The sequence below is a fragment of the Melospiza georgiana genome, chromosome 2, assembly GCF_028018845.1.
Source record: "Melospiza georgiana isolate bMelGeo1 chromosome 2, bMelGeo1.pri, whole genome shotgun sequence".
Taxonomy (NCBI): domain Eukaryota; kingdom Metazoa; phylum Chordata; class Aves; order Passeriformes; family Passerellidae; genus Melospiza; species Melospiza georgiana.
Genome location: NC_080431.1, coordinates 51,489,637 through 51,513,442, shown reverse-complemented (window position 1 = coordinate 51,513,442; position 23,806 = coordinate 51,489,637). Strand labels below are relative to the sequence as shown.

Below are 23,806 nucleotides of genomic sequence, written 5' to 3'. Positions count from 1 at the left end.
TTTCCTACTATGGGGAAAGGAGCAATAGTTTGTAATATGTGGGATCATAATATCCATAGGCAATACGGACTTGATGGATGGTGCTCTGAGTCAAAGTGATTTAACAGTGATAACTAACTTCAAAATTGTTAGATATCTGTCAAGTATGTAATTTTCTTTTTATTTTGCTGCTCATCAGGAAGACAAATTTAAATTGCCCTCCTCCCTTATTCCTGTACAGAAAATAAACCTTGCCTAGGTTTATTTAGTTGTAGGTTTTTTTACTAATAAATCTGTTAAGAACCTCAGTTTGCCTTCTGCTGGGCCTGGTTTCTGGCCACAAGGCAAAATATTTCACATACCTGATGTAACTGTGCTCTCTTACTAAGACCCTTGCTGTAAAGCAGCTAAAATAGCTGGACCCTGCCAAGGCAGGGACATAATTTCTTGTAAATACAATTTGCAGGTACTGTTGCAAAAACACCTGACTGTCATGTTAAGGTAAGGGGTAATGGAAGTAAAACCAGATCACTTGATGTATGGTACTTCAAAAATGGAAAATAAAGTTGTGTGGAGGAAGGTGAAATCAGTGACTGGGGAAACAAAAATCAATGACTGAAATGAAGGACTGTTCCAGTTCTTGTCACATTTACATATTTATGCTCTCATCATATGTTGATTCATTTCCTAGGGTAAATTTTTCTAGCCAAGTTTTGTGATTCGAAACTCGAATAAATTTATTTCTTTAGCTGCTTTTCATTCTGTGCCATGATACAGCATCATGAAATAGCTCCTCACCAGTTCAGGCCATTCATCCTCACTGAAACACTAACTGCTGCAGACTGCTGGATTCCCTCTTTGGATACCAGCTAGCCTGGCTGACAGTACTCTGGTATACTGCAATTTCTCTGTCTTTTGTGGGTATTTAAATAGAAAAAGGAGTGGATAACAGGATCTGCTCTGTAATTTTGCTAAACTCACAGGAGAAAAGTAGCTATGAAACCTACCCAGAAAACATTTGATTAACTCAGTGGGGAGGTAGGCAGAATAGTGATGATGTAGACCCCTCCTCCATTACAGAGGGTGTTGAATTAGTTCTTAAGTTACTTTTTAAATTTGACTAATCGTTTTAGTTACTATTACATTGATTTTCATTAAATTTGAACATCACATTTGGAATATATGTAACTCGGTATGTTTGAGGCCTAAGCTCAAAAATGCAAAACTGTAGCTAATCATCATCTACAAAGTAAAATTTTTTTGTTACAAAAGATGGGATACACTTTTTTGGATGGATGGTATGCCTGTTTGTTATCTCATCTTGGAATGGCATTACACATTCTTAACTTTTTTTATTAAATTAATTTTATTTTAAAGAACTAGCATAAGATTTTCAAAATATTTATTAAGGAAAAAGATAGCTTTAAGTTTTCATTAAAATGTGACATTTTAGTTTTTAAAGTGGCTGAATGTGGCTTTAGTAGGCCTGTATCTTACTGTGAAGTTTTTGCTGATACTTTTACTTTGGAGAAAGCCTTCTCATATTCAGCCATTTACTGGCAGTCCTTGTCAACTATGGAAATCCCAGGTGACTGGAAGTCGGCAGATGTGACACCTGTCTCTAAGAGCAGTCAGAGCAAATTTGAGATTGTAGGATTCTATTACTTCAATCCAGTAATTAGTCATCTATTTTAGTGTGGCTCAACAGGCTTCTAGTTTACTCAACTTATGGGGGAAAACAATAGCTAGGGAATTAAGAGGCCTTGAAGCTGAACAAATACCTTACAATATAGTCTTTGGTAGAGACATACCATTAGATATGTCTTTTACACATATCTTGAAAGACTAACAAATTTTTTTCCTCAGTAGGGGACAGTAAAAGCTCCTCATATTCCATTCTGCTTCTCTGTCCTTTTTTTTCCCTATTATCCTTTACTTGTTGGGTAGTTTTAACAATTTAAATTTTAGAGGTTGGATTAATTGTATTTGACTTGTGGAAATGAACTTAGAAGATATCAATTTCCTTTGAGTTGTGTGATGTTTGTTAGCATGGTAGGTTACAGGGACTCAAACCTCTCAACTATGGAAGGTAGACTGTACCACATATTTAATAGTTCAAGTTTTGTCAACCTGCTGCAGCCAGTCACCATTTTGTTAGCTCCAAACCAGCCCAAGTTTTGTGTTGTCTTTACCAGATGGTTGTTCAGGATCTTTTTTCATCATAAGTGACATCTGGACATTACATTGTTGTGATGTTTATGAGCTACAGACATGATTGGAAAGAATTGGGTGGATGAGTTTGTGTGGGATATTGTGTGGGTGGTGGGAACAAGATATTCCATTGGAAGGGACATCTGAAATGTAGGCTGCAGATGCAGAGAATCCTTACCTCATTTGTTCTTGTGTTCACTGAGTTGCTTGTACTGTTGTTTTTCTGTGTTCTTATGGTTGCTGTGCTTGAGATGTCATTACAGGGATCTACATTTCAGAGCAGGAGCAAGTCATCATCTAAAAAAATCCTAAATTGTACCTTGAGGTAGCTCCTGTAAAAGACACAGTTATTGGTTACTGTTGAGCAATTTCCAGCCTTTTAATTATAAAAGTTCTGAAATGTAGTCTGTCCATCATATTCTGAATGATGCCTAGATCTGAAAGAAGTTCTTTGGAGTTCCCCAAGAGCCCCAAGAACTCCAAGAACCTTCCTCACGGATTTCAGGACAACCAGAATGTTCTGGTGTGCATTAAGCATTTTCCTGAGAGAAAAGAACTACCACTTCAGTTCTGGTATGTGAAAACTATACTGTTAAAATTCTTGTGGCTTTACAAACTATTTTGGTAAGCTATGTAAAAATGTCTTCTTTCTCCAATATTTTTGCATTTCAGTGTGTGCATTGTGGTGAGCTTTTTTCTGTCCTTCCTGTTCTGACACTATATAACTTCATCCATATGTTTATACACTGTGATTTATGTCAAAATTGGGGTTTACAGCTTCCTGCATTTTCATATTTTGCACTGCTCACCATAATTCAGCTACAGGAAAGTCAATGAAAGGCTGCCTGGAGTTGTCTTGTTCCTAAGGTGTTTTTGCCTTTAAAGATAATTTTTTTTTGGTAGGTGCAGTGTGAAACCATTGTAAGCATTCTGCATAATGTATTTGTTGCATAAAGCCACTACAATGAGAGCAATGCTCTGTGAAGTGTTTTTGCTCCCAGCCTCTGGTAGCTGCAGGTATTCCCTGGAGCAGGTATCCAGGTTACCAGCCTTCCCAAGCTCTGGCAGCACAGGTGGGAGGCAGCAGCATCTGTCCTCTGATGAGCAAAATAGTCCCTTTGCTGCAGTGACAATAAATCTGCAAGCAAACTTTTAACAAATCTTTCTTGACCTTTTAACAAGAATGAATATGTTTAATCTCAGATTTAGTGACAAGGTTACATGATACAAACCCCCCCCTGTCAAATTTGTGGTTTATGTTAGATGTTTAGAGTGAACAAAACTAATGAGGGAGTCAATGCAACTCTCTCTGGGTTCTCATTATACAGTTGCGAAGATTTGTTTCTTGGAAGAATTTTTAAAAATAATTTTCAGTGACAGATTGCAAACTTAGTTTCCTTCCTCTGATTTTTTAAATGCGTTTTAGCTCCCATACCAGTCCATCAATACACAGCTAAAACTGATGTTTTCAGAGGTTGCCTTGTAGTATGTCTAGTTTATTGGAAAAAATGACTACTCATTACTACTACCTCATTACTACTCAGAATGCAGAAACAGTGTGAATCAGAGATGAATACTTCAGCTCTTACAGTCTTAAGAGCAGACTTAGGCTACTTTGCACAAAAACTTTAGAGGCAGATGAAGTGTGCACTTACTTCGTTGTATTCTAGGGAATCCAGTATATTCAGGTATGCTTTGAAAATGGAAGAAACGACATTGGAGTAAATTAGTGCCCAGGGGGTGGTGGTGGTATCATTGTTATGAGGTGTCTTTGATTAGGAAATAAAAAACTGTGGTTGTTCATTCAACCTTTCCTGAATCTGATCGTAAAAGGTGCATATAGGTAGGCAAAGATAATTTGAAATTTTATTTTCCTGAGAAATAGAATTTTGAATTACAATTTCGAACAAATTTAAATTTTGATCCTGTAAGCTGATGATCAGCAGTCAGCCCAGTGCATGTAGTAAGCTGCTTCTCTGGATTGCAATGCTAATGGAGTACATTCTCTTTCTCAAAATTAATGATTGTTATACATTTCCTTATATTTGCTGTCTACCCCTACAGCAGATTTTCTTCATATACCAGTTCAAGAGAGAGCTTTTTGTTAGTACTGGAAGCCTGTTACTTCAACACATCCATAGTGTATGTGTGTCTCAACATGAGTCAACAAGATTCTATGGATACTCAAAATATTTTGAAACCATATGAACAGAATGTGTATTTTCCTCTGACTAGTAAAAATCAGTCATAAAGTCTTCATAGACTTATAATATGTAGAATCCAACCAGCTTGGCAAATAAATTGTTTGTTAAAACAAGTTCTGGCTATGTCTCCAAGCTGCATTTAGACAAAATAGCATTTTGTTCATGCCAGGTACTGGACTGTCGGCTGGAGACTCAGGTTTTCTATTCAAGCAGGTTGGAGCAGATTTTTGGCATGACCAATGACCTTCCTAGGGAAGAATGTTAGTAGAAAATTTGTTCTTTGTACACATTTTATGAGATGAGGAGAGAGGTGATTTTATGTTGCCTGTTAGGTAGTGTATGATGTCCCAAAGGAAGAAAAAAATTCATTGCTTTTTTTGAAGAATTGGTTGTTCAGTGGAAGAGAAATAATCTGAGGTTTAGTCCTTGTTTAATGGATTTATTCTTATTTTAGGTTCCTCGGATACTGATTATGAGGCTAAATATAAAAGTGTTGTCTTTTTAGGAAGGGAACTTGATCTGGGGATCTGTGCTAGGATTTACGAGTGCTTTTTTTCAGTAATGTTTGCCTGAATCCAGATTAGTTGTATTAATAATTAGGAATTGTTTCCATCGTAATAGTGATGTGAAAAGTTTACTCCATGGCTAATTTGCCAGTTGTTAGTTATGCTTCTAAATTGCGCAGAAGTATCTTGATTTGTCTTACTGGTTAGTGTTGTGGTGGTTTAACACTGGATAGAAATTAAACTGCAAATAAGCCTCTCCCCTTTCCCCCTTCCCCTTCTAGTGAGAGAGGAACAAAGTCCAAGATGTGGGTTGAGATAGCCATTTACTGAAAGCAAACAGCGATGGAATAAGAAATGCACAGTAAAAGCAGCAATATTAGCAACAAAGGTATTAAAAAAAAAAAAGGTGCTTTACATGCAAAAAGTGTTCACCACCTCAGCTTAGTTCTGGTTTGCCCAGACAAAGACAAGATGGTGAGAGCTCCCTCAGTCAGTGCTTCCCATCCCTAGCTCTGAGACAATGGGGAGCAGTGACGGACAACCCCCTGAAAGCCAGGTCACATTATGCCATGCCACCTGTTTCTGGACAGTTCTGCTGGGACTCTGTTCCATGTGGCACTATGGCTTTTGACCAGTCCCTGCCTCTGGGGCTTGGTTTGGGCTGAGCTCCTGTTGTCCTGGTTTTGCTGCCACTTCATTCCCCAGGGCCACTTCCTGCACTGGCGCCTGCTGAGGTTTGGCTCTGTGCCAGCTTCACCTTTTGCCAGGCTCCACTGGGCTCAGCTGCTTTCATCACCCTGAGCCACACAGTCCTGAGGGATGGGATGGGAAGGGCAGGGTCCTCATGGCTGGTCCTGGCTACCTCTCCCAGAGAGAGAGTGGAGGCAGTGTTGCATCCGTGGTGTGTGCTCACCCTTGGCTTCCCCTGAAGCCACGCCTCGTGGTGACCTGTGTGTTATAGAACAGCAGCCTGGGCAACCCGTGTGGTTCTGAGCTCCAACCCCTCTCTGAAACCAGGGCAGGTGTCTTCTGTGTCTCCTCGGATGGGTGTCTGAGTCAGTTGTGTGCTTTAAACCCATGCAGCAATTAATTTGTTGTGCTGAACTCATCTTTGTTCCTACTTTATCTGTATGCATTTGTCTTTTATGTGTCTGCTTCCATATGTAATTTTTGGTTGGTTATTTTTGTATTCTGGTGCTTCTTCATTATTCTTTTTCATATCTTCCTTCTTTCTCACTGACCTATTTTTTGGCATCTATTGTATTCATCAGTGATTTTCATCTAGCATTATATGACAGGTTCTTCTGTAGGAGTTTATAGGAGACATGCTGGGAAAAGATTTCATTTGTTCTCTTTGCAACTGTGCTTGTGTCTGAAATTGTGTTTAGATGTGATAGGAATGCAAAGAAAGACTCTGGTGCCTCTAAATGTTGCCTGTGCCCAAACCTGCCACATTATTATCAGCTTAAATTTCTGCAAATCAGAAGAAGACAAGAATGCATTGTATTTCAGAGTCTTTTACTGGGCAGTAATTATGAATATTAGATATCAAGTGTACTTAATGTACTTGAGTTAATGTCATTGTAACAAAGTTGCACAAAATCATCAGCACCAGAGGTTAATTTTACCTTTTGGCTCCACGTAGGAAGCAGCCATATATAAACAACCAATAAAGTAGAAAAGAAACCGTTTTCTAACCCTAAGTTTTCAAAGGATTATCAAGTTAATGGCTGCATTTTTATTCTGGTTTTGTAGAGGACCGTACTCAAGTCAGTGAATATAATTTTAAATTAAATGATTCCTTTTAATTTTATTACTCTTTTAAAAGTCTGATTACTTGTGGCCCTATTTTGCTTTCATCATCCCTGTTTGGTTTCAACACACATTCTAATCAAACTAAAGTAATGTCCTGAGGATGAATTATGCTGATGAATATTCAGAAAAATATAAGGGAATACTGGACTTTTTTCTAAATGTCTTAAAATGATCTAAATAGGTAAAACCCCCTTGATTGTGTTTTCTGTTAAAAATGCTATTACAGAATTGTTTGGTGGTGTTAAACTACCTGAAAGTAGTAGAAAGAATGAAAGAATATTATGTGACATCAACATTAAAGGATGTTTGGTCTAAAATTCTGTAAGGTTTTGTACCTTATGCTGTTGGTACAAAATACTGGAACTTCTTTCAGTCCCCATAATAGTTAAGCAGTAAAACTCCAGCTCATAAATGTGTCACCCTTCCAGCGCTACTGAGAGTCATGTTGATTCTTACAGAAGTAAATGTTGTTTTGGGAAAGTTCTTGGAAGAACTTGGAGGTTCTTTTTCAACAAAAAATTGTTTGAATTAATTTTGTGAAGTTTGTTAAAATGTTGGGGGACTTTATATTTTTTTCAAAGTGTGCAGTTCGTGCAGCTACGGAAGGCAGAATCCTTGTTCTGGAAGGCTTGGAGAAGGCTGAGCGGAACGTCCTGCCAGTGTTGAACAACTTGCTGGAGAACAGGGAAATGCAGCTTGAAGATGGTCGTTTTCTCATGTCTGCAGATCGTTATGACAAACTTTTGCAGGTATGGAAGTGCTATTTGAATTTTCTTTTTTTTTTCCTCCTCTTCTTGGTAGTGCTGGAATTTTGTTGTGAAGGAGGGAGTACTTAGGAGTCAAATGGGGGAAATTTCACCAAGGTTTCAATGGTTTTTTTTCTATGTTGTCTACGTATGAAAAAGAGTAGTCCATGTTAACCTTGTATGAAGCCTGTATGTTTCTAAAATGGGAAAGCCACAATGTGAGAGTAACTAAAATGTCCTTGTGAAAAGATATTGAAGTTGAACTTGTTGCCATGAAGTTCAGATAATGCTTCAGCGTGGCAGTAGTCTTGTTGCTAAGCTTTTAAAATATTAGGATTCCAAAAGAATGAGGTCAAGATGAGTATCTCTAGTCAGTATATTGGTGCTGTTTTGCCTTTAATTTACAAAAGTATATGTAAACAGCAGTCTAAACTACAGAAAATGGTTAGAGGCTTTTCCTTTGATTGGAAATGGATTTCAGTGTCTGCTGTCATTAGTGCTTTAAGCCATTTTCATTTCTTTGGGCTTTGAGTCCCACTGCTTGGAGGGATACTTTTCAGGATTTTTCTTTTATTTTTTGACAGTTTCAGTAGTACTTTGCACCTTAGTTCCATGTACTGTAGTTTCCAGTCACATACCTGTCAATCTGATATCTGCTTCCTCACCTGCTTCCTCATGTTTCTGTTCTGTCACACCTGTGGTTAGGTGTATGATTCAAACCCATGTGGCACAGCAAAGAAATTTGCAATAAGCCTTCAGATACTGATGTCCATCATATTAGGTTGCCAGCTGTGCTGAAGTACCATCAAAAAAAATTTTTGTAGTATTTAATTGGTAGATGCAATTACTGGAAGCATTATTATTATATTTCAAAAACAAGCTTTTAAAATGTAATCGTATTTAAAAAATTAAAATGAGAATTCAAACTAAGATTTGGTTGTAAAACGTCTCTCTTCTTTTAAACACTTTTTGGATGATTAAATGTTTCAAAACTATGGCCTCAGGCACACTGATAATAGTATATGAATTAAATAAATCTCTTGCTACAATGCTAAATTTAATATTGTTGTTTGGGAACTATTGTACTATATAAACTAATGTTCAATTTTGCTTCTCCTGTGTGAATAATTACTGAGCATTTAGGTCTGAAAGAAATGTATTCATGTATAGTTTCAGGGAGGACTTAACTGTGTGTGATATGGATAGAGAGCATTTTTTTTATGTCCAGAATCCTTTACTTGACATAATACAACATTTCATGTCCTAATGAGGGAGAATAATGGAGCTTCTAAAATGGAGATTTTAGTTGCCTTTACACTTATAAGAGAGGGAAATAAAGAAGAAAAAAACTTGTTCATTGTAGCACACTTTTAATGTTTTAGAATAAAATATATTTTGTGATCAGTTTATTTTCTTTTCTTTGTAAAAAGGTCTGAAAGTTATACCTTAGTTGTTTTTTCTGTGTTCATTTTGGAAAAACTTGTTTTTATCATCCGCAGATTTGACCAGTTGAAGTTTCTCTAGTTACTGCATGAAAGATGAGAACATTTGAGAAATTGCCACATTTAGGCTGACGGACTGGGGCTTTTAATTGAGCTGGACCTTAGTCATCATAAGTTTTTAATGATGCAATGTGGGCTCTTTTTTCCTGTTGCTTTGTTTAAATTTATTTAGGAGCATACCAAATCAGAGTTAGATGCATGGAAGATTGTTCGGGTTAGTGAAGATTTTCGAGTGATAGCCTTAGGCCTGCCAGTACCTAAGTACTCTGGTAACCCTTTGGATCCACCCCTCCGCTCTCGATTTCAAGCAAGAGATGTTTATCATCTGCCCTTTAAGGTGAGTGTGGTAGACTGGATCATTTGTATTGAGTAGAGATAATATTCTGATGTTATGTTTTACTTACCTCATCTCTGAAAAGAATTATTGAGTAACACATTTATCTTGAGGTGCATTTTTCATATTTTCGTATTGCATAGTAAATTCCTGACAAGTCTTAGAGCTGCCACGGAATGTTGCAGCAGAAAAGTAAATTCCATAGCACGGCCCATTAAAGAAAGAATTTGATCTTTTTTTTATTCTTAAATAAAATTAATTCTGTGTCAAGGAGTAAGTAGAATCCTCATGTCTAAATTAGAGGGAAAGATAGAGAATGCTTCATATCATGACCTGTGACCCACAATATGATGCCAAAATTAATTTACTCTGTGATTTTATGTTTTATTTCCAGGACCATCTTCAGCTTTTATATTCAATTGGATCAAACATTTCCACAGAGAGGTAATTTTTCATAATTAAAAAAAAAGAAATTGAATGAAGAAACTATGTCCTTTCAGAATTCCATGCTATTTTTGTGCCTCTATAACTGCATAGAGACCAGAAGTGAAGAAATTTTTAATATGTGTGGGCATATGCTTGCACAGCTTTTTCTATGCAGCCTTCATATAATGAATCCTTAGTGCTTTAGAACTTCGGTCGCACCTTACTTGTATGCACTCAGAAGTAGTTTCAGCATCTTTTACTATATTTAACTTTTTATGCTCTAGTATTTTAAATACAGATAGCATGTATAAAACTCTGTAATTACTTTTTCATATGCAGAATTTCTCAGCTCCTGTCTTTTGCTACAACTCTCTGCTCTCAAGAATCTTCTACATTGGGACTTCCAGATTTTCCTTTAGACAGCTTATCGGCTGCAGTTCAGATTTTGGTATGTGCATACATGTGCTGTGAAATCATATGGGTTTAAAATTGCTCAGAATTAGATTTGGTTTATTCATGTTGTTAGAAGAAGATTAACATGAATATTAAAAAAAAAACAACCTGAAAACACTAGGAATAGTTTGAGGGAGAAAAGTCTCCAAACATATAGCATAATACTGAAGAACAAAGTATGGTATGACGTAAGATTTGTGTTGTTATTAAATATATGTATCTTAGAGCTCAATTTATTATTTTACCCACTCTGGTAAATCACCTTACCAGGCTTCAGGGCATGTACAGTTTATCTGATGGCACTGAGGTAGCAAGTAGAGAGAAATAAAAACCACAACCTAAAAGTGCTTTGTATTTAATGTTACATATGTAAGTCAGATTGATTGCATTACAAAGATACCTGTTGCTCTCCACTGACACCCTAAAGTACCCAAAACAAATGTGGGCATAGGAAAGAGTTAAATTGTATGAGAGGAGGCCTGCATTAGGTCTTTGGGCTGACTGGTGGATTTAGAAGAAACAGAAATGGAGAATTATGTGAAGATGCAAGCTGTACAGTCTCAAAGATGCAGTGCTTCCTGACAGCTAAGTCCAGAGAGAAATAGGGATTGTATATCCACAGAGTTCACAGGGACAGGTCAGGCAGCTCAGGACTAAAGTTGGGTCAGTCTTTCTGCTTTCCGGGATAGTCCTTTGTCCCTTGGACTTTATAATTCCATGGTAAAAAGTCAAAGACAACATGGAAGGTGCCTCCTGAGGAAAGTCAGGAACATGAGATCTGTATAGAGAGGGGTTTGTGCCCTTTCATGTGCAGGAATGCAACCCAGGAGGGTAAAATGCCAGGAGAGTTTCTCAGACCCACTCTCCAAGGTGCAGGTGTCTGTAGAAGGAACTCTAGATAGTTCTCTGTTGTCTCATGTGCAGTCATTTTATCTATGGTACTGCTTAGCAGCACTTCACTTCCTACATATTTTATTGGATTATAAACATTAAAGCATATTAATTACTTGTGTTACTGTGGTGCACAATCCCCTCAGTTGTGCTGGATACTTACAGAGAGAATTTGTTTTCTGAATTAGGGGTCCTACATTAGATATTAAAAAGTGGTGTAAATTCGAGCTCAGTGAAATGAAGTAGTATTTGAAGGGCTTTGGGAAAAAATATTGTTGGATTTTGAAATAAATTGCTAATTTTTATTCTTTGAGCTGCAAAGTGAAAAATTATTTTTAAATGAATGCCAGATGGCTTTCAGAGTTACAGAAAGAAAATGAGCCCTAAGCTATTATCTAAACTATGGAGTGAAGGAAGCATTTTATTTTACATTAGAGAATGTGAACTGTTACATTGCATGACAGTGTCTTTTTTAGGTAAATGGAAACTGTTTCTTTTAGAATTAGTTTTAATCACTTGGATTTCTAAGCTGTGCTCAGTGATTTCGAGCTACATCATTTTTCCTTTGTATGTTGGGTCAGTGCCATACTCTGCTTCTAGTTTAGTTAGTCTGTTTAAAAGTGTGAAGAGAGTGCATTGTGATGAGTAGTTTTTTATCTTCTGTCATAGAGTCACACCGTCCCAAAACATAATTTCTTAGTTTGAGAACTCCTGCCTGACAAAAGGGATTTTTTTTGTAAGGTCTTTTTCTGAAGAGGCTTATTTTATACATTCCATTGTAATTATTACTAATTTGAGATAATGTGGAAAAATTATATGGTATGTCTTTATATATAAATGGAGGACTTTTAAAATACAATAAAGGGCTCCCTAATCCTTAAAGCTGTACATTTACTATAGTGCAATAAATGATTTATTTTTACTGGGTTTTTTAATGTGGAACATTATAAATAGTGTTACTGGTTATAAATTGAATTATGCATTTCATAAAATATGTGTCTCCTGGTTTCATTTCCAAGGAACTCTTCTTTCAGTTGTGTGCTTATGTAAATCCAAGTGTATAACTGAAAATCAGTTAATTTTATTTGAATTGCTTTATTTGCTTTGAAGCCTTAAAAAGATAGTGCTGGTCAAATGACTGTTTTCCACTAGTGTTACACACAAATAGTCCTTAAAAATTTGCAATTCAGTTTCGAAGCAAACAATCTATATTTAATCAATTGAGAGAGAGTTTGAAATGCCTTTTTTCTACCAGGAAAGGCTTTATGCAGAGTGTCTTCAGTAGTCATAAATGCATTTCTCTTTCTTTACTGCTGCAGCAAAATAGTCAAATGTGTTTCTAGTTCAGGCAGCAATTGACAGAAGAGTTAGTACTTAAATCTAATAGGGAGATAGTAAAAAAAATAAAAGGTTCAATATAATAGAATCAAAATTAAGTACTATAAATTCTGTGAATGTGTAGATTATTATTGAAATACAGATTTCTTGTCATGTGTTTTTTTTTTTTCTAGTACTGTGAAACTCATTTACCTGTGGTGGGATTTGTCTGTCTTGGCCATATTTGTCTTTAGGTATCTGAGCCAGTCACTGTAGCTTCCATTTATGCAAAGGAAAGAAAATAATTTTTAGAACATAGTTCTTCTAATCTACTTTGGACACTTAAATTATAATGAATTACACGTGAGGAGTGCCTGTTTGGACATCTAGTCAAGTACTGCTTGTAGTGGTCCTTTGTATATTTCCGTTACAGTCTTATTTTAAGTTCAAAGCTGTGCAGAATTTTGGGTTAATGGCTGGTGATAGAATGAGCCAATCATTTCTTCAATTTTTTAAAATTTGAATTAGGATTCCTTTCCTATGATGTCAGTCCAGCATGTTATTGACCGGCTTTACCCCTATCATCTTTTCCTTGGAAAGGAAGGCAGAACTGCAGTCAAAGACATGTTAAAAGTAAGTATTGAATATATATTTATATTATAATTCTAGGGAGTGGTGGATTATGGCTGTAGTTCTCCTGATTAATGGTATGTCCTGGTTTAGGGCAAATTTATGAGGAAACTTCAGAAGTGGTCTTTTCTAGAAAGCAAATTCAAGTGGCCTCTCCCCAAACCGGTTCGGGAGGTAAACCTCCTTTGAGAAAAGTGGAAAAAATTGTTTATTTAACAAGCAAAGCACTCACAAACATGGAAAAATAAAGAACATTAAACAATGGAACCTCTTGCTGTTCTGAAGAGATGGCAAATTCAGGCTGCAGCTCAGCTTGTTCAGTCTCTTGTCAGTCCCTCCTGCACTGGAAATCACTGCATCCTGGGGCCTGGTGGGCCACAGGTGGGAGCTCCTGGTGTTTGTCTGGGTTTTCAACAGGGCTGAACAGTTCTGAGAAAAAAAAACAAAAACCAAACACAGTCCGGGGAACATCTCTGCCTCAGCTAGCTAAAAAGTAACTAAAAGCAAAGGAAAGCCCTGTCCTGCTGTCTGTGCTGCAGACAACGTGCACTGAGTGAGGAATGGAAGGGAGTGAAAATGAAGCTTCTGTGCTCACAAACTGCGCACCCCTGCTTCCTCCTCCCTTTGCTCTTGGGTCTGGTTGTAAAGGTGTAGAACTTACTTCTGGGCTAAACAGATGAATGGGGATACAATTCAGCACCTGGTACTTCAGGTCATGGTACTTCATTATTTCTGTATAAAAACAGGAATCTTAAGCAAATTAAATGGCTACATTATTGCTAATGCTTAAAACTTTTGTAACAGTATTTTTAAAAGCCCTCATAAACTAGTTAATTTTATTATGGTGAAAGGTGAAACCTCTATGATCTTTGGAATATTTAGACCTCAGTTAAAGACCACAGAAAAGTCCTCATTATATAATAAGTGGTTAATAATTTGAAAATAGTTATTTGTATGGTTAAGGTAATGCATAAAAAATACCTCTGGCATTTGACGTTTAAGAGAAGATTCTAAAAAGACTGTAAATATCGCATGTACAAAGTACATTCACTATTGCATGATTATAGATTGTATTAGTCTCTGGATTTGGTCTGTGTTACTTTTTGTTGCTTCTTGTTGGTCAGATCTGTTTTGTTGGTTTGTCCATGTCTAATAGTAGCTTACAAAGCCTATAATTATGATGAGTTCTTTTATTTATCTTTTAAAACTTAAGCACAGTGTCATCTTTCTTTAACTTTTAATATGTTGTAGCAGTTACATATGTTGCTGAAAATTAGCATTAAAGCATTTTAACCAGCTCGTTCAGTCCTGAAAATTAGATATTATTTCTACATTCATATTTAGAAATAACCAACTTTGTAGCTAGCAAATATTTGGTTTCCCTAAAACCAAGCTTATGTGCGAGAGAAATGTTTGCCTGACATCCCTGCTGACACATTCTTCTCTCCCCTCCTTTTTGCGTTGGAGTTCAGTCCTATATTCCCTATGTAACTGGGCTGCTCTCCTACTTGTCTTCCTCAGTTTTGGGATGGACAGTCCTTGCATTTGATTAGAAGGTTGTCCTGAATGACTTGCTAGCTTTTCTGAACCATCAAAGCTGACTCCTGTGGGGTCCGACCTACCACTTCTCCAAGAAAGCCAGTATGGCCTGAAGTCCAGGATCAGAAGTAATTTGTCACTTGTCTTTAACTGTTGCACAGGAATTTCCATCTGAATATGAGGAAGAACTGCTTTATTGTGCGGGTAACCCAGCACTGGACCCCTGAGAGGTTGTGGGGTCTGTGTCACTGGAGATTTTCAAGAACCATAGGGTCACAATCCTGTGCCATGTGCTCTGGGATGACCCTGCTTGGGCAGGGAGGTTGGAGCAGATGACCCTCTGTGGTCCCATCCAGCCTGACCTTCCAGTGGTTCTGTGTCATGCTTTCCTTCCACCACAGTATGGGCTGGTTAAAGTTGCCTGTAAAATCAATCTTTTGTGTGTAAATAGACTTGTATCTGTTAGCAGAGCAGTAACAGTCACTTCTGTTTTAATATGCCTTTATTTTAAATACTTTGTCATTTTGTTTATTCCTTCAGTTACAGATGGTGAATGTCTTTGTGTTTTACACCATCAGCTTAATTTTCTATTTCTTTTCTTTAACTTTGTGTTGTGCATGCTTTTGCTTCTTGTATAAAACAGATTGATTTGGCTCATAAAACTTTCTTTCTATATAATAATCTGCTTTTAAGTACTTATTTCATGGAATTTTCTGTGATAATTTTCCTCTTTTTAAAGAAAAAGTCTTCCTCATCACTACCTTCGCAAACTTACTATGTCAACAGATACACATAATCTTATTTGGAATTTAATTCTATTTGTGCACCACAAATCTTGTTAAGCAATGAAACTTAAGAAATACAGAAAATAACTGGTTGTATTGAGAAACATCTGTTAATAATGATGTTATAACAATAGCAGCTCCAGAACTGTATACATTTTAATAAGAGATTATTTTTTGCATTCTATAAGAATGGAGAGGGAGAGGAGTCTTCCAGATGCAAGACTCCTCTTTTTTATGGGTTTTGTAAGAGTGTCCAGGTAATAACTGCTACTGAATACGTCTTTTTGTGTAAAAGGAAATGCTAATCTTAACTGGGTGGTAAAAAGAATTGAAAAAAAAAACAAAAAATACTGGAAGTGTGTTGGCATTGATGGATTAATTTGTGTATTCAATCACTTTTTAAGCTCAGCTAACATTTAAAGAAAAAAACCCCAATTTCAGATAATGGAATGTACAGTTTAGGTGTCACTCTCAGACGCAGATATGGGGGATATAGGATAACAGTAATATAGGATAACATACCCTAATTTCAGGGTATTTTCCCTTCCAGTCAGCTGTTGGAGCTGAGAAGTGAGATAGACTGTGGTTATGCCAAACAGGTACTTTTGGCAGCTATTAACTGCTATCCATGTTTCCTGAAGAGATCATATTCTTAAAGCACTGTCTTCCCAAATGTTATCTTCAGCTTGGAGATATTCTTTCCTTATGCACCTAGCTTACTGAGGGAACACCAAGATCTAGGCATTATTTGTAATTCATATGCTCAGAAATGAAATAATGTGACATATTGACTATGCCTTCCCTGGGAGGGAAGGTATTTTCTTGGCAGTGTTTGTGGATGAGAAGCTTCAGGCGAGCCAGCAATGTGAGCTTTGAGCCCAGAAAGCCAGCTGTACCCTGGGCTGCATCAAAAGCAGCTTGGCCAGCAGGCTGAGAGAGGGGATTCTGCCCCTCCATTCCCACCTGGAATAATGTTGAAGAAAAAAGGATGTGTATCAACCAATTTTTAAAATTTGATTCTAATGTAACTCCTTGTTTCAAACTAGTTAGCATAAAAAAAATGCATTTAAGAACTGTGCACTAATCCAGCATCAGCAGTGGTCTTTAGAGGTGCTTAACATACAAAAGCATTTGTACAAGTGCTACAGTTTGCAGCACTCATTAGTTCACTAGCTTGCAACAGTCAGGACAAAAGTACCAAAATAAACTTGCCAGTGATGTGGCTTTGTTTACCCTTATTTGAAGTTTCTGCACTTTGGCAACTGTATCAATTTGTTCTCTTATTCTTAAAGATGATCCTTAACTCAGAAGATCTGACAAAGGAAAATATGAGTTGGTTGGAGTTTTGGTCTTCAAAATTATTCTGTACTTTCATTAAATATTGGCATAAGAAATTATTTTGACTGACAGATGAACATTTGAAATATAATTGTAAAAATTAAATTTTAAAGTATCTATGGTTTTTCTCTGCAAGACTGAGACATGGAGAAATCACTGATTTCAAGGAAAACAGCTTCCAGTTAAACATTGTCAAAGAATAAGCTTGAGCATGTTTCCCACAGCACTGCAGTTTTCTTTTCTGTATGCAGCTGAGAGGCTTTTATAAAACTGATTGGCTTCATTTAGGCTAAGCATGGTGGGGAATAAGAGGCTCCACATTTTCTATACTTATTTCTTCATTGTGCCATAAACGTTTAGTATTTTACAGCAGATTTATTGGATGTTTTGGGTTTACTCTTTTAATTCTCACATGCCTTTTGTGCACCTTTTTTCACAGTATTGGAAACACCCACTGTTTGGTTTTATTACCTTCTAATCAGGAGAATCTTTCCATGAGATTTTAGAAAAATACAGACAGAAGAGATTTGTCTTAATAAATGAGCAAGTCACGTTTAGTCTATATCCTTTTTTAGCTTCACTCTAAAGCCCTAGAATTTTCCTACATTTTTTTCATGCTTTGATTAATTCTATGTTTATTGTCTTGATCTTATATCAAATAAAAGTTTTTTTTGTTGCCTTTACTCATTTTTATATCACTTGCACACCCATTTTAATCTTACCTGACCTCCTCAATGAAAACTTTTTCCCTACCTCACAGTACGTAGGAGTGCTTGTAAGACTGGAATTCTATTTCATGTCTAGACAAGAAAGAATTCTTCAGAATTATTGTCTAAGATATTTCTGTTGCAAATTTTGTTCTAAGAAAGGATTTGTTTCTCTCCTACTCCTTCCAAAATACTTTATAATCTTTGGGGTTTTGCATTAATAGATGTTCTTAGTGCCAATACATACCATTGTAGTGGAATCTGTCAGACTTCATCTATCAATCCATCCCATCTTGCATTTGTAGTTCCTATTTTGCTCCTTATGAAGCAGTTCAGTCCCCTGGTTCTTTGGAAAATTGTCTTTCTTTCCCATGCAGATAATCTTCCAGCCTTTGCATGTCTCTTTTGGATAGCCTGGCTGCCTTGTGGGCTCGGCTGAGCGGTCATCTGCAGCTCTGGCTCATGTTAGCTTTCTGTTTCTTTGACCAGTTGGATTACTGGTGTATTCTTCCATCTTGAGATATTGCCAATTGTTAGATGCTTCCAAGTGGTCAGAATTCCTCTTCCTTTTTCCCCTAACTTTTACAGTTTGCCTTTTCTTGCATATTCTTAGGCATGCAGAATGTGGCCTGCTGATTATGAGCTGCCAGACCACTTCCCTGGTTTTTAGTCACTGGTCTATTCCTTTTGCTTTCCTCTGAGTCAGTGAGGCTGCCTGCTTCTGGATTTCCAAGTATCTCTTAAACTTTCTGATATTGAATGTGCTTGGTAGTTGTTCTCTCAAACCACAAATATTTTTTTCCTTTGCAGCTATCTGCTCAAACATTTTGTAGAGGAAGTTGTTTCTGACTCAGCAGAAGTGTTTAATGTGTTGTACATCCATTTTATGCCATTCTGATTCCATTTCTACCTATCATAATTCTAAATGAATAACTGATTTAAAGAGACCTGTCTTGGTCTGAAAGCCACAGGCAGTTTTGTTTGCTGCTCCTGTTCAGGTGTAAGTGTGGTATTTACTAGAGGTGTGAGATTGTTTAATTACTAGAGTATTCAGTTCAGCAACATCTATGTAATTACATGTCATAAATTCAAGTTAATTAGATGAATTGTGTAAATTGTGTAGATTGTGTAAATTCAGTAACAATTTGCACATAGACATTCCTCTTTCACTGCCTTGACTTAATGTCTACAATGCTACAGAACCCTCAACAAAACACAGAAAAACAAAGAAAATCCCACCAAAACAAAACAACCCCAACCAGTCAAAAAATACCTTAGAAATTTTAAACTCCTAAACCTTTGTGTGCAAGTTCTGTTGTTGCTGTCTCTAATTCCTTGTTACCCAGTATCCAGCCTCTGCTGGTGCAGGTGATCTAACTCAATCACAGTTGTTTTCTCTTGTTGGTAAGGGATTTAGTGCACAAGCAGTTGGCAGTTTTGTATAAAAGCACCCTTAACTCTATCCAAAATGCCATTAAATTAGTAAGAGTATTGCAATTTATTAATGAAGATAAGAATGAGAACATTTGGTACTTGCTTTCACAGAATCATAGTTGGAGTGTTTCTTAGAATCATATTGGAGATAGTACTTAGCAGGCATTCCTGTCCTCTCTTTTTGTCTAAGAATTTAATGGTATCTGAAGTAGACTCAGCTGTTACAATAAGAATATAATTTGATGCAGCCCTTTACTAAAGCACATTTATCTTAAATACATGTTTAAACATAGTATTTTTGTAAGCTTTTGCTCCAGAATAGAAATTTTTAAAGTGAAGAAGAGAAAAAGCTTTTGTAAAAATCTGTCTCAGTTTTGTTTTTGAACTTTAATAGGCAATGCTATGAATCCTAGTAGTAATAATACTATATGCATTTTAAGAGTGATTTTACATTTATGAATTCTATTTAAAAAACTCTGTTTTCTAAGAATGCTAATGAGCTGGACAGTACTTCTTTTTCTTTTGTTTACTCAACTTTCACTCTGTTGACTAAAATCGCTCTATGAATTCAGTAGTTCCAGTTATTAGCTTTTTTTGTGCATAAAGTCTCCCCCAATATGACTCTCATTACTGAAGTTATTTAATGATTTTCGTGCTTTCTATGTACAGCAAATACAAAGAATATAATGCTTGAAAGAGGATTAAGAAAACATATGTCCTGTTTTGTCCTTGATATACCCAGAACATGCAGAAGGCTTAATTTGTACAAGTTGTCCTCAATTTTCATTGTATGAGGCAGCTATGAAACTAAGTAAATTCAATGTTTGCTGGTTATTTTATTAGTAGTCAGATGTTTAAATCTACAATTGGTTATAATGAGCTGCGGAGTTAGGTGATTTATTATTACACATACTAAAGGCTGTGATTCATTTCTTGTTTTATTTTAGACTATCAGGCCAAGACTTGGCAAAGTCACGATGTGACATTTTCAATTTATATCTGTCACTACAGTCTGAATAAGTATACAAACTCTCTGCTTTGGTTTTAAATGTAAAATATGTGGGCCATCTAGAATGTTAACATAGGTATCTACAGTAAAAGTTGAAGTAAATGGATTTAGGACTTTGCAAGCAATTAATCATGAATATGCTTCTGGCATTATTTTAGAAGAAATAGTACTAAAACCCAGAAAGTTGTATTTAATAATTTATTTCCTCACCACTGAATTTTACAGCGCTTTGAGCTTCAAGATTCAGAAAAACACTTGTTTCCCAGGAAGATTACCAGAGTAGAAAGTGTACATGGAAACAAACCCTTTAAAGCTGATGTAACTGTCCAAATTGGTGAAAAAGAAGTGACATTCCAGGTATGAATTTATGTATTCATCAAATATGTTTTTAAAAAACACTAACTTGTTTTCATCTCTTCAAGAATTTGACACACTTGGTAGTAAAAGTCATTTGCACAGAACTTTTTTTTTCTGTAGAATAACACATGGTATTTATTGGAGACACATTTTGATACTGGAATATTAGTTTATGGATGCACATGATTTTATTTCTAGATAAAGTCATAGTTTCCTACATGTGAATCATTACATTTTGGATGAAAGAAAAAGCCATTCATTTTCTTTTTTTTTGGTTTATTGAATTAGAATAGCAGAGAGTACTTATGATGTTCTTAATGCTGCTTTCCCTTTTTCTTTTTGTAAAAACAATAGTCTGTCTTTGTTTACACTTCAAATAAAATCTAATGAGTGCTTGGTAATGTTCCGACACAGGATGTTGGGAAAATGGAACAAAGTAATCACATCAAATATGATTAGTTTGAGTTTCTTCCAATGAAGTTTATGACCTGCTAGGTGGTGAAATAAGTTCTTACTCAGGAAACAGATGCTGATCTGAGAATTTTAAGTTAATGTTGAATTTGGAGAGTCTAGAGAGTCTGTAAAGAAGGTGAATTAGTGGGAGTCAGAGAGATTATAACAACATTGGTGTGGAATACCACAAGCGAGTTTGTACCATGACAAAGTGAAGAGGAGAATCACAGCAAATGGGAATTTTTCAGGAAGAGTTGAGTCTGTAGGAACTTGATTCAATTATTTTCTGAAGTAAACATTTTTGGTTTCATTTTGCATATAGGTGATACATTCTGAAAGTACTTCTGCAGAATGTCTCTCTTATACTCTCTGAACAGGAGGGCGTAAGAAGTTTGTAGATGAAACAGTTTCCAGACTATAGCAGGAAGTGGAAGTGTAGAGCAAGAGCCTTAATGTGAGCAATTTAATCTCTCCAAAGTTTGGGTCAAAGTAGTTCCTCCAGATTTTCACAATACTAATTGCTCTATCCCTTCCACGTTTCTCTGATGAGCAGTGAGTATTGGTGACTTTTTATTATACGTCTCTTTCATGAACAGCCTGAAGTTCTTTGCGTACCCCAATGCTGTAATTGCGTTGATTCACATTTTGTTAATTTTTTTCATGAAGAGTGGGTGAAGGAGTTTATCTATCAGAAATTACGGGGTTTAGTTTTGTGACAGTGGCAGTTTCAAGTTTGATGGATGACCATTATCAGCGAAATATTACAGTAGTTTTGGACAAGCATAACCTAGTTCACACAAAGCTTGGAGTTATCACAGTATAGCTTATTTAGCATTTTGATATACTTTTTTTTTCTTATAGGTTCCAGCTGGAACTGGAATGTTAAAAAATCATTCTCGATCAGATACTTTCATAAGGACTTCCAGCCATAATCAACTGTTGGCAGAAATGATGCAGTCCCATATGGTTAAAGATATGTGTTTAATTGGAGGAAAAGTAAGAATTTAAATTTCTATTCTCCCTTCTCTCCCATGATCTTTCGAATGTGATCTAATTAATATTTTTTAACTTTTTAGGGCTGTGGCAAAACAGTTATTGCCAAGGAGTTTGCTGATATACTGGGATACAGCATAGAACCTATCATGCTATACCAAGTAAGGAAACTATCTGCTGGATGATTATGCTTTAAATATGGTCTTAAATAGAGACTTCCTCACAACACTAAAGGTGTTGGGTGTTTTTGCAAGCCCCAAGCCCTGTCAACCTTAAGAGCAATGTCATAGCCAGTGGTGATTTGTTACTTGTTTGGAAGGAATTATCTGTCTTTGGTTGTCTTAACCTCATGGCATAAACTGAAAAACTACAAGATTTAAAAGTAGAATTAATTAATCTGCTTGCTTTTCACACAGAGATCACATGTGTAAGGTTGTCTCCGTAACCCTGAGGAATGAAAGTGCTTAAATAAAATATGAAGTCAAGGGTCTTGTATGACCTTATGAGTCAAAATACACCATATAGAACAGGATATACAGTTCTAAGTAATAATTGGCAATGCTGCAGGAAAACATTAGCATCAGGTTTAATGCAACACACTGGTCTCTTTCTTCCATCCCTTTCCTGCTTTAATTTTTTCCCAGACAGCATGGAGACCTCCAAAGGAAGAAATAGCACTGGCATCTGATTTAAAAGTGTACTGGCATGTGGGGAGAAACACTGACAGAGATGGGTGGTGAGGCTGAAGTGTTGGAAAAGTGAGAGTGAAATAGAAAAGAGAAATACTGCTGATGATAAAGACAGTCCATTTTATGTTCTCCTGCACTGCTGAGAACGTCCCCAGACAGGGTCCCACTGCTTTTCCTTTCCCCCCTGTGTGGCTTCAGCTGATAAGGGCGAAGACTTTGAAGCTCTGTCTGCATAACTGGAGTCATATGGATGACTTCTGCCCTTTTCTTATACTTAAACGTGGCCAAGTGGGAGCAGATTTGGGTTGCAGGTCTACATATCCTCATCAGTGTTATGCCATGTTCATAACAATATACCAGGATTCCCAGCAGTGCCTACTATCTTTTGTCTAGTAGCCTTTTGTATTAGGTGTATAGTTTCTGAGCTAGAACTCTGTGTCCAGCTGCTCTGCGTACTTCTCTCTGTACTTGTCACTGTAAACACAGTTTTAAATCATCCCAGAAAAATAACTTCTGCAACTTGACAAACCTGCTTAAGGGTGAGCACAGCCTAACTCTTGTATTGTTGCACATGATACAATATTTGGTATTCACCAGGCAGAATTAGATAATTATTTGCTAAAAATCATGGCCACTGTTTCTCAACTTCCTACCTTTATTTAGTATGGCTTCTATGAATATGAGCGACGGCTTCATTTTTGGAGTCACATGAGCAGAGCTGACAGTGGAACCATGTAGTAAACATCTTTCTTTGAAAGGGATCTGTAATTCCTATAAAAATAAAATCTTGGAAAGGATTTGAGGTCTCACTGAAGGGAATTATTTGCTTTGGTTTCACCAGGGTTTTATCAAGCTCAGAGGGCAAAGGGATTTTATAGAAAGGCTTTTGGTGATATCAAAACAGTATCAATAAAGCAAATAAATGACTGAAGGATGCTTGTTCATTGCAAATTCCTGTGTAGCCAAGACTAGGTGAGATCCACACATGTATCTATACGTATAAATGTTTCCTAATGTACATATGTTACATACATTACATAAACTTAAAAGCTTTTACAAAAAGCAGTGTATAAACATACATGAATGTAGCTGAGCTGTAAATAGAATTTCAGAATGCATTTGTTTTTCTAAAAATATATAACCTATCAGGGGCTTTTCTCAGCAAAGTAATAGGATAATTTAATTATGGAACAAATGTTAAATTTATACACTAATTCAGCAGTGAAGACTATGAAAGTTTGATAATGCTGTAAATTTAGCATATTTTTCTACTTTCATTCAAAAAAATGTCTTCTGGGGGTTTTTTTTCAGAGAGACATCATACAGTCCGAAATCCATTTCGAAAATTAAGGAGGCTTTTCTTTCTTCTATAGTATTTATTTACCTTCTGATAATTTTTGCAAAAATTATTACTCATTTTACAAAAATGAGTAGAGAGACATTTACCTTTGGTCTGAAGAAATAGAATCGTTTCTACTCAGGCTGACT

At 36.3% G+C, this 23,806-nt stretch overlaps 1 protein-coding gene across 1 annotated transcript in view; it reads left to right on the top strand.

Moving 5' to 3' along the window:
- The window catches only part of VWA8 (von Willebrand factor A domain containing 8), a 182,782-nt gene that overhangs the window by 29,937 nt on the left and 129,039 nt on the right, over positions 1-23,806 (top strand). The window contains exons 5-12 of the mRNA XM_058018846.1: positions 7,297-7,464; positions 9,136-9,300; positions 9,692-9,741; positions 10,063-10,171; positions 12,913-13,017; positions 20,052-20,183; positions 21,498-21,632; positions 21,713-21,790. Coding sequence (XP_057874829.1) covers positions 7,297-7,464; positions 9,136-9,300; positions 9,692-9,741; positions 10,063-10,171; positions 12,913-13,017; positions 20,052-20,183; positions 21,498-21,632; positions 21,713-21,790 — 942 coding nt within the window. The remainder of the gene's footprint in view (positions 1-7,296; positions 7,465-9,135; positions 9,301-9,691; positions 9,742-10,062; positions 10,172-12,912; positions 13,018-20,051; positions 20,184-21,497; positions 21,633-21,712; positions 21,791-23,806) is intronic.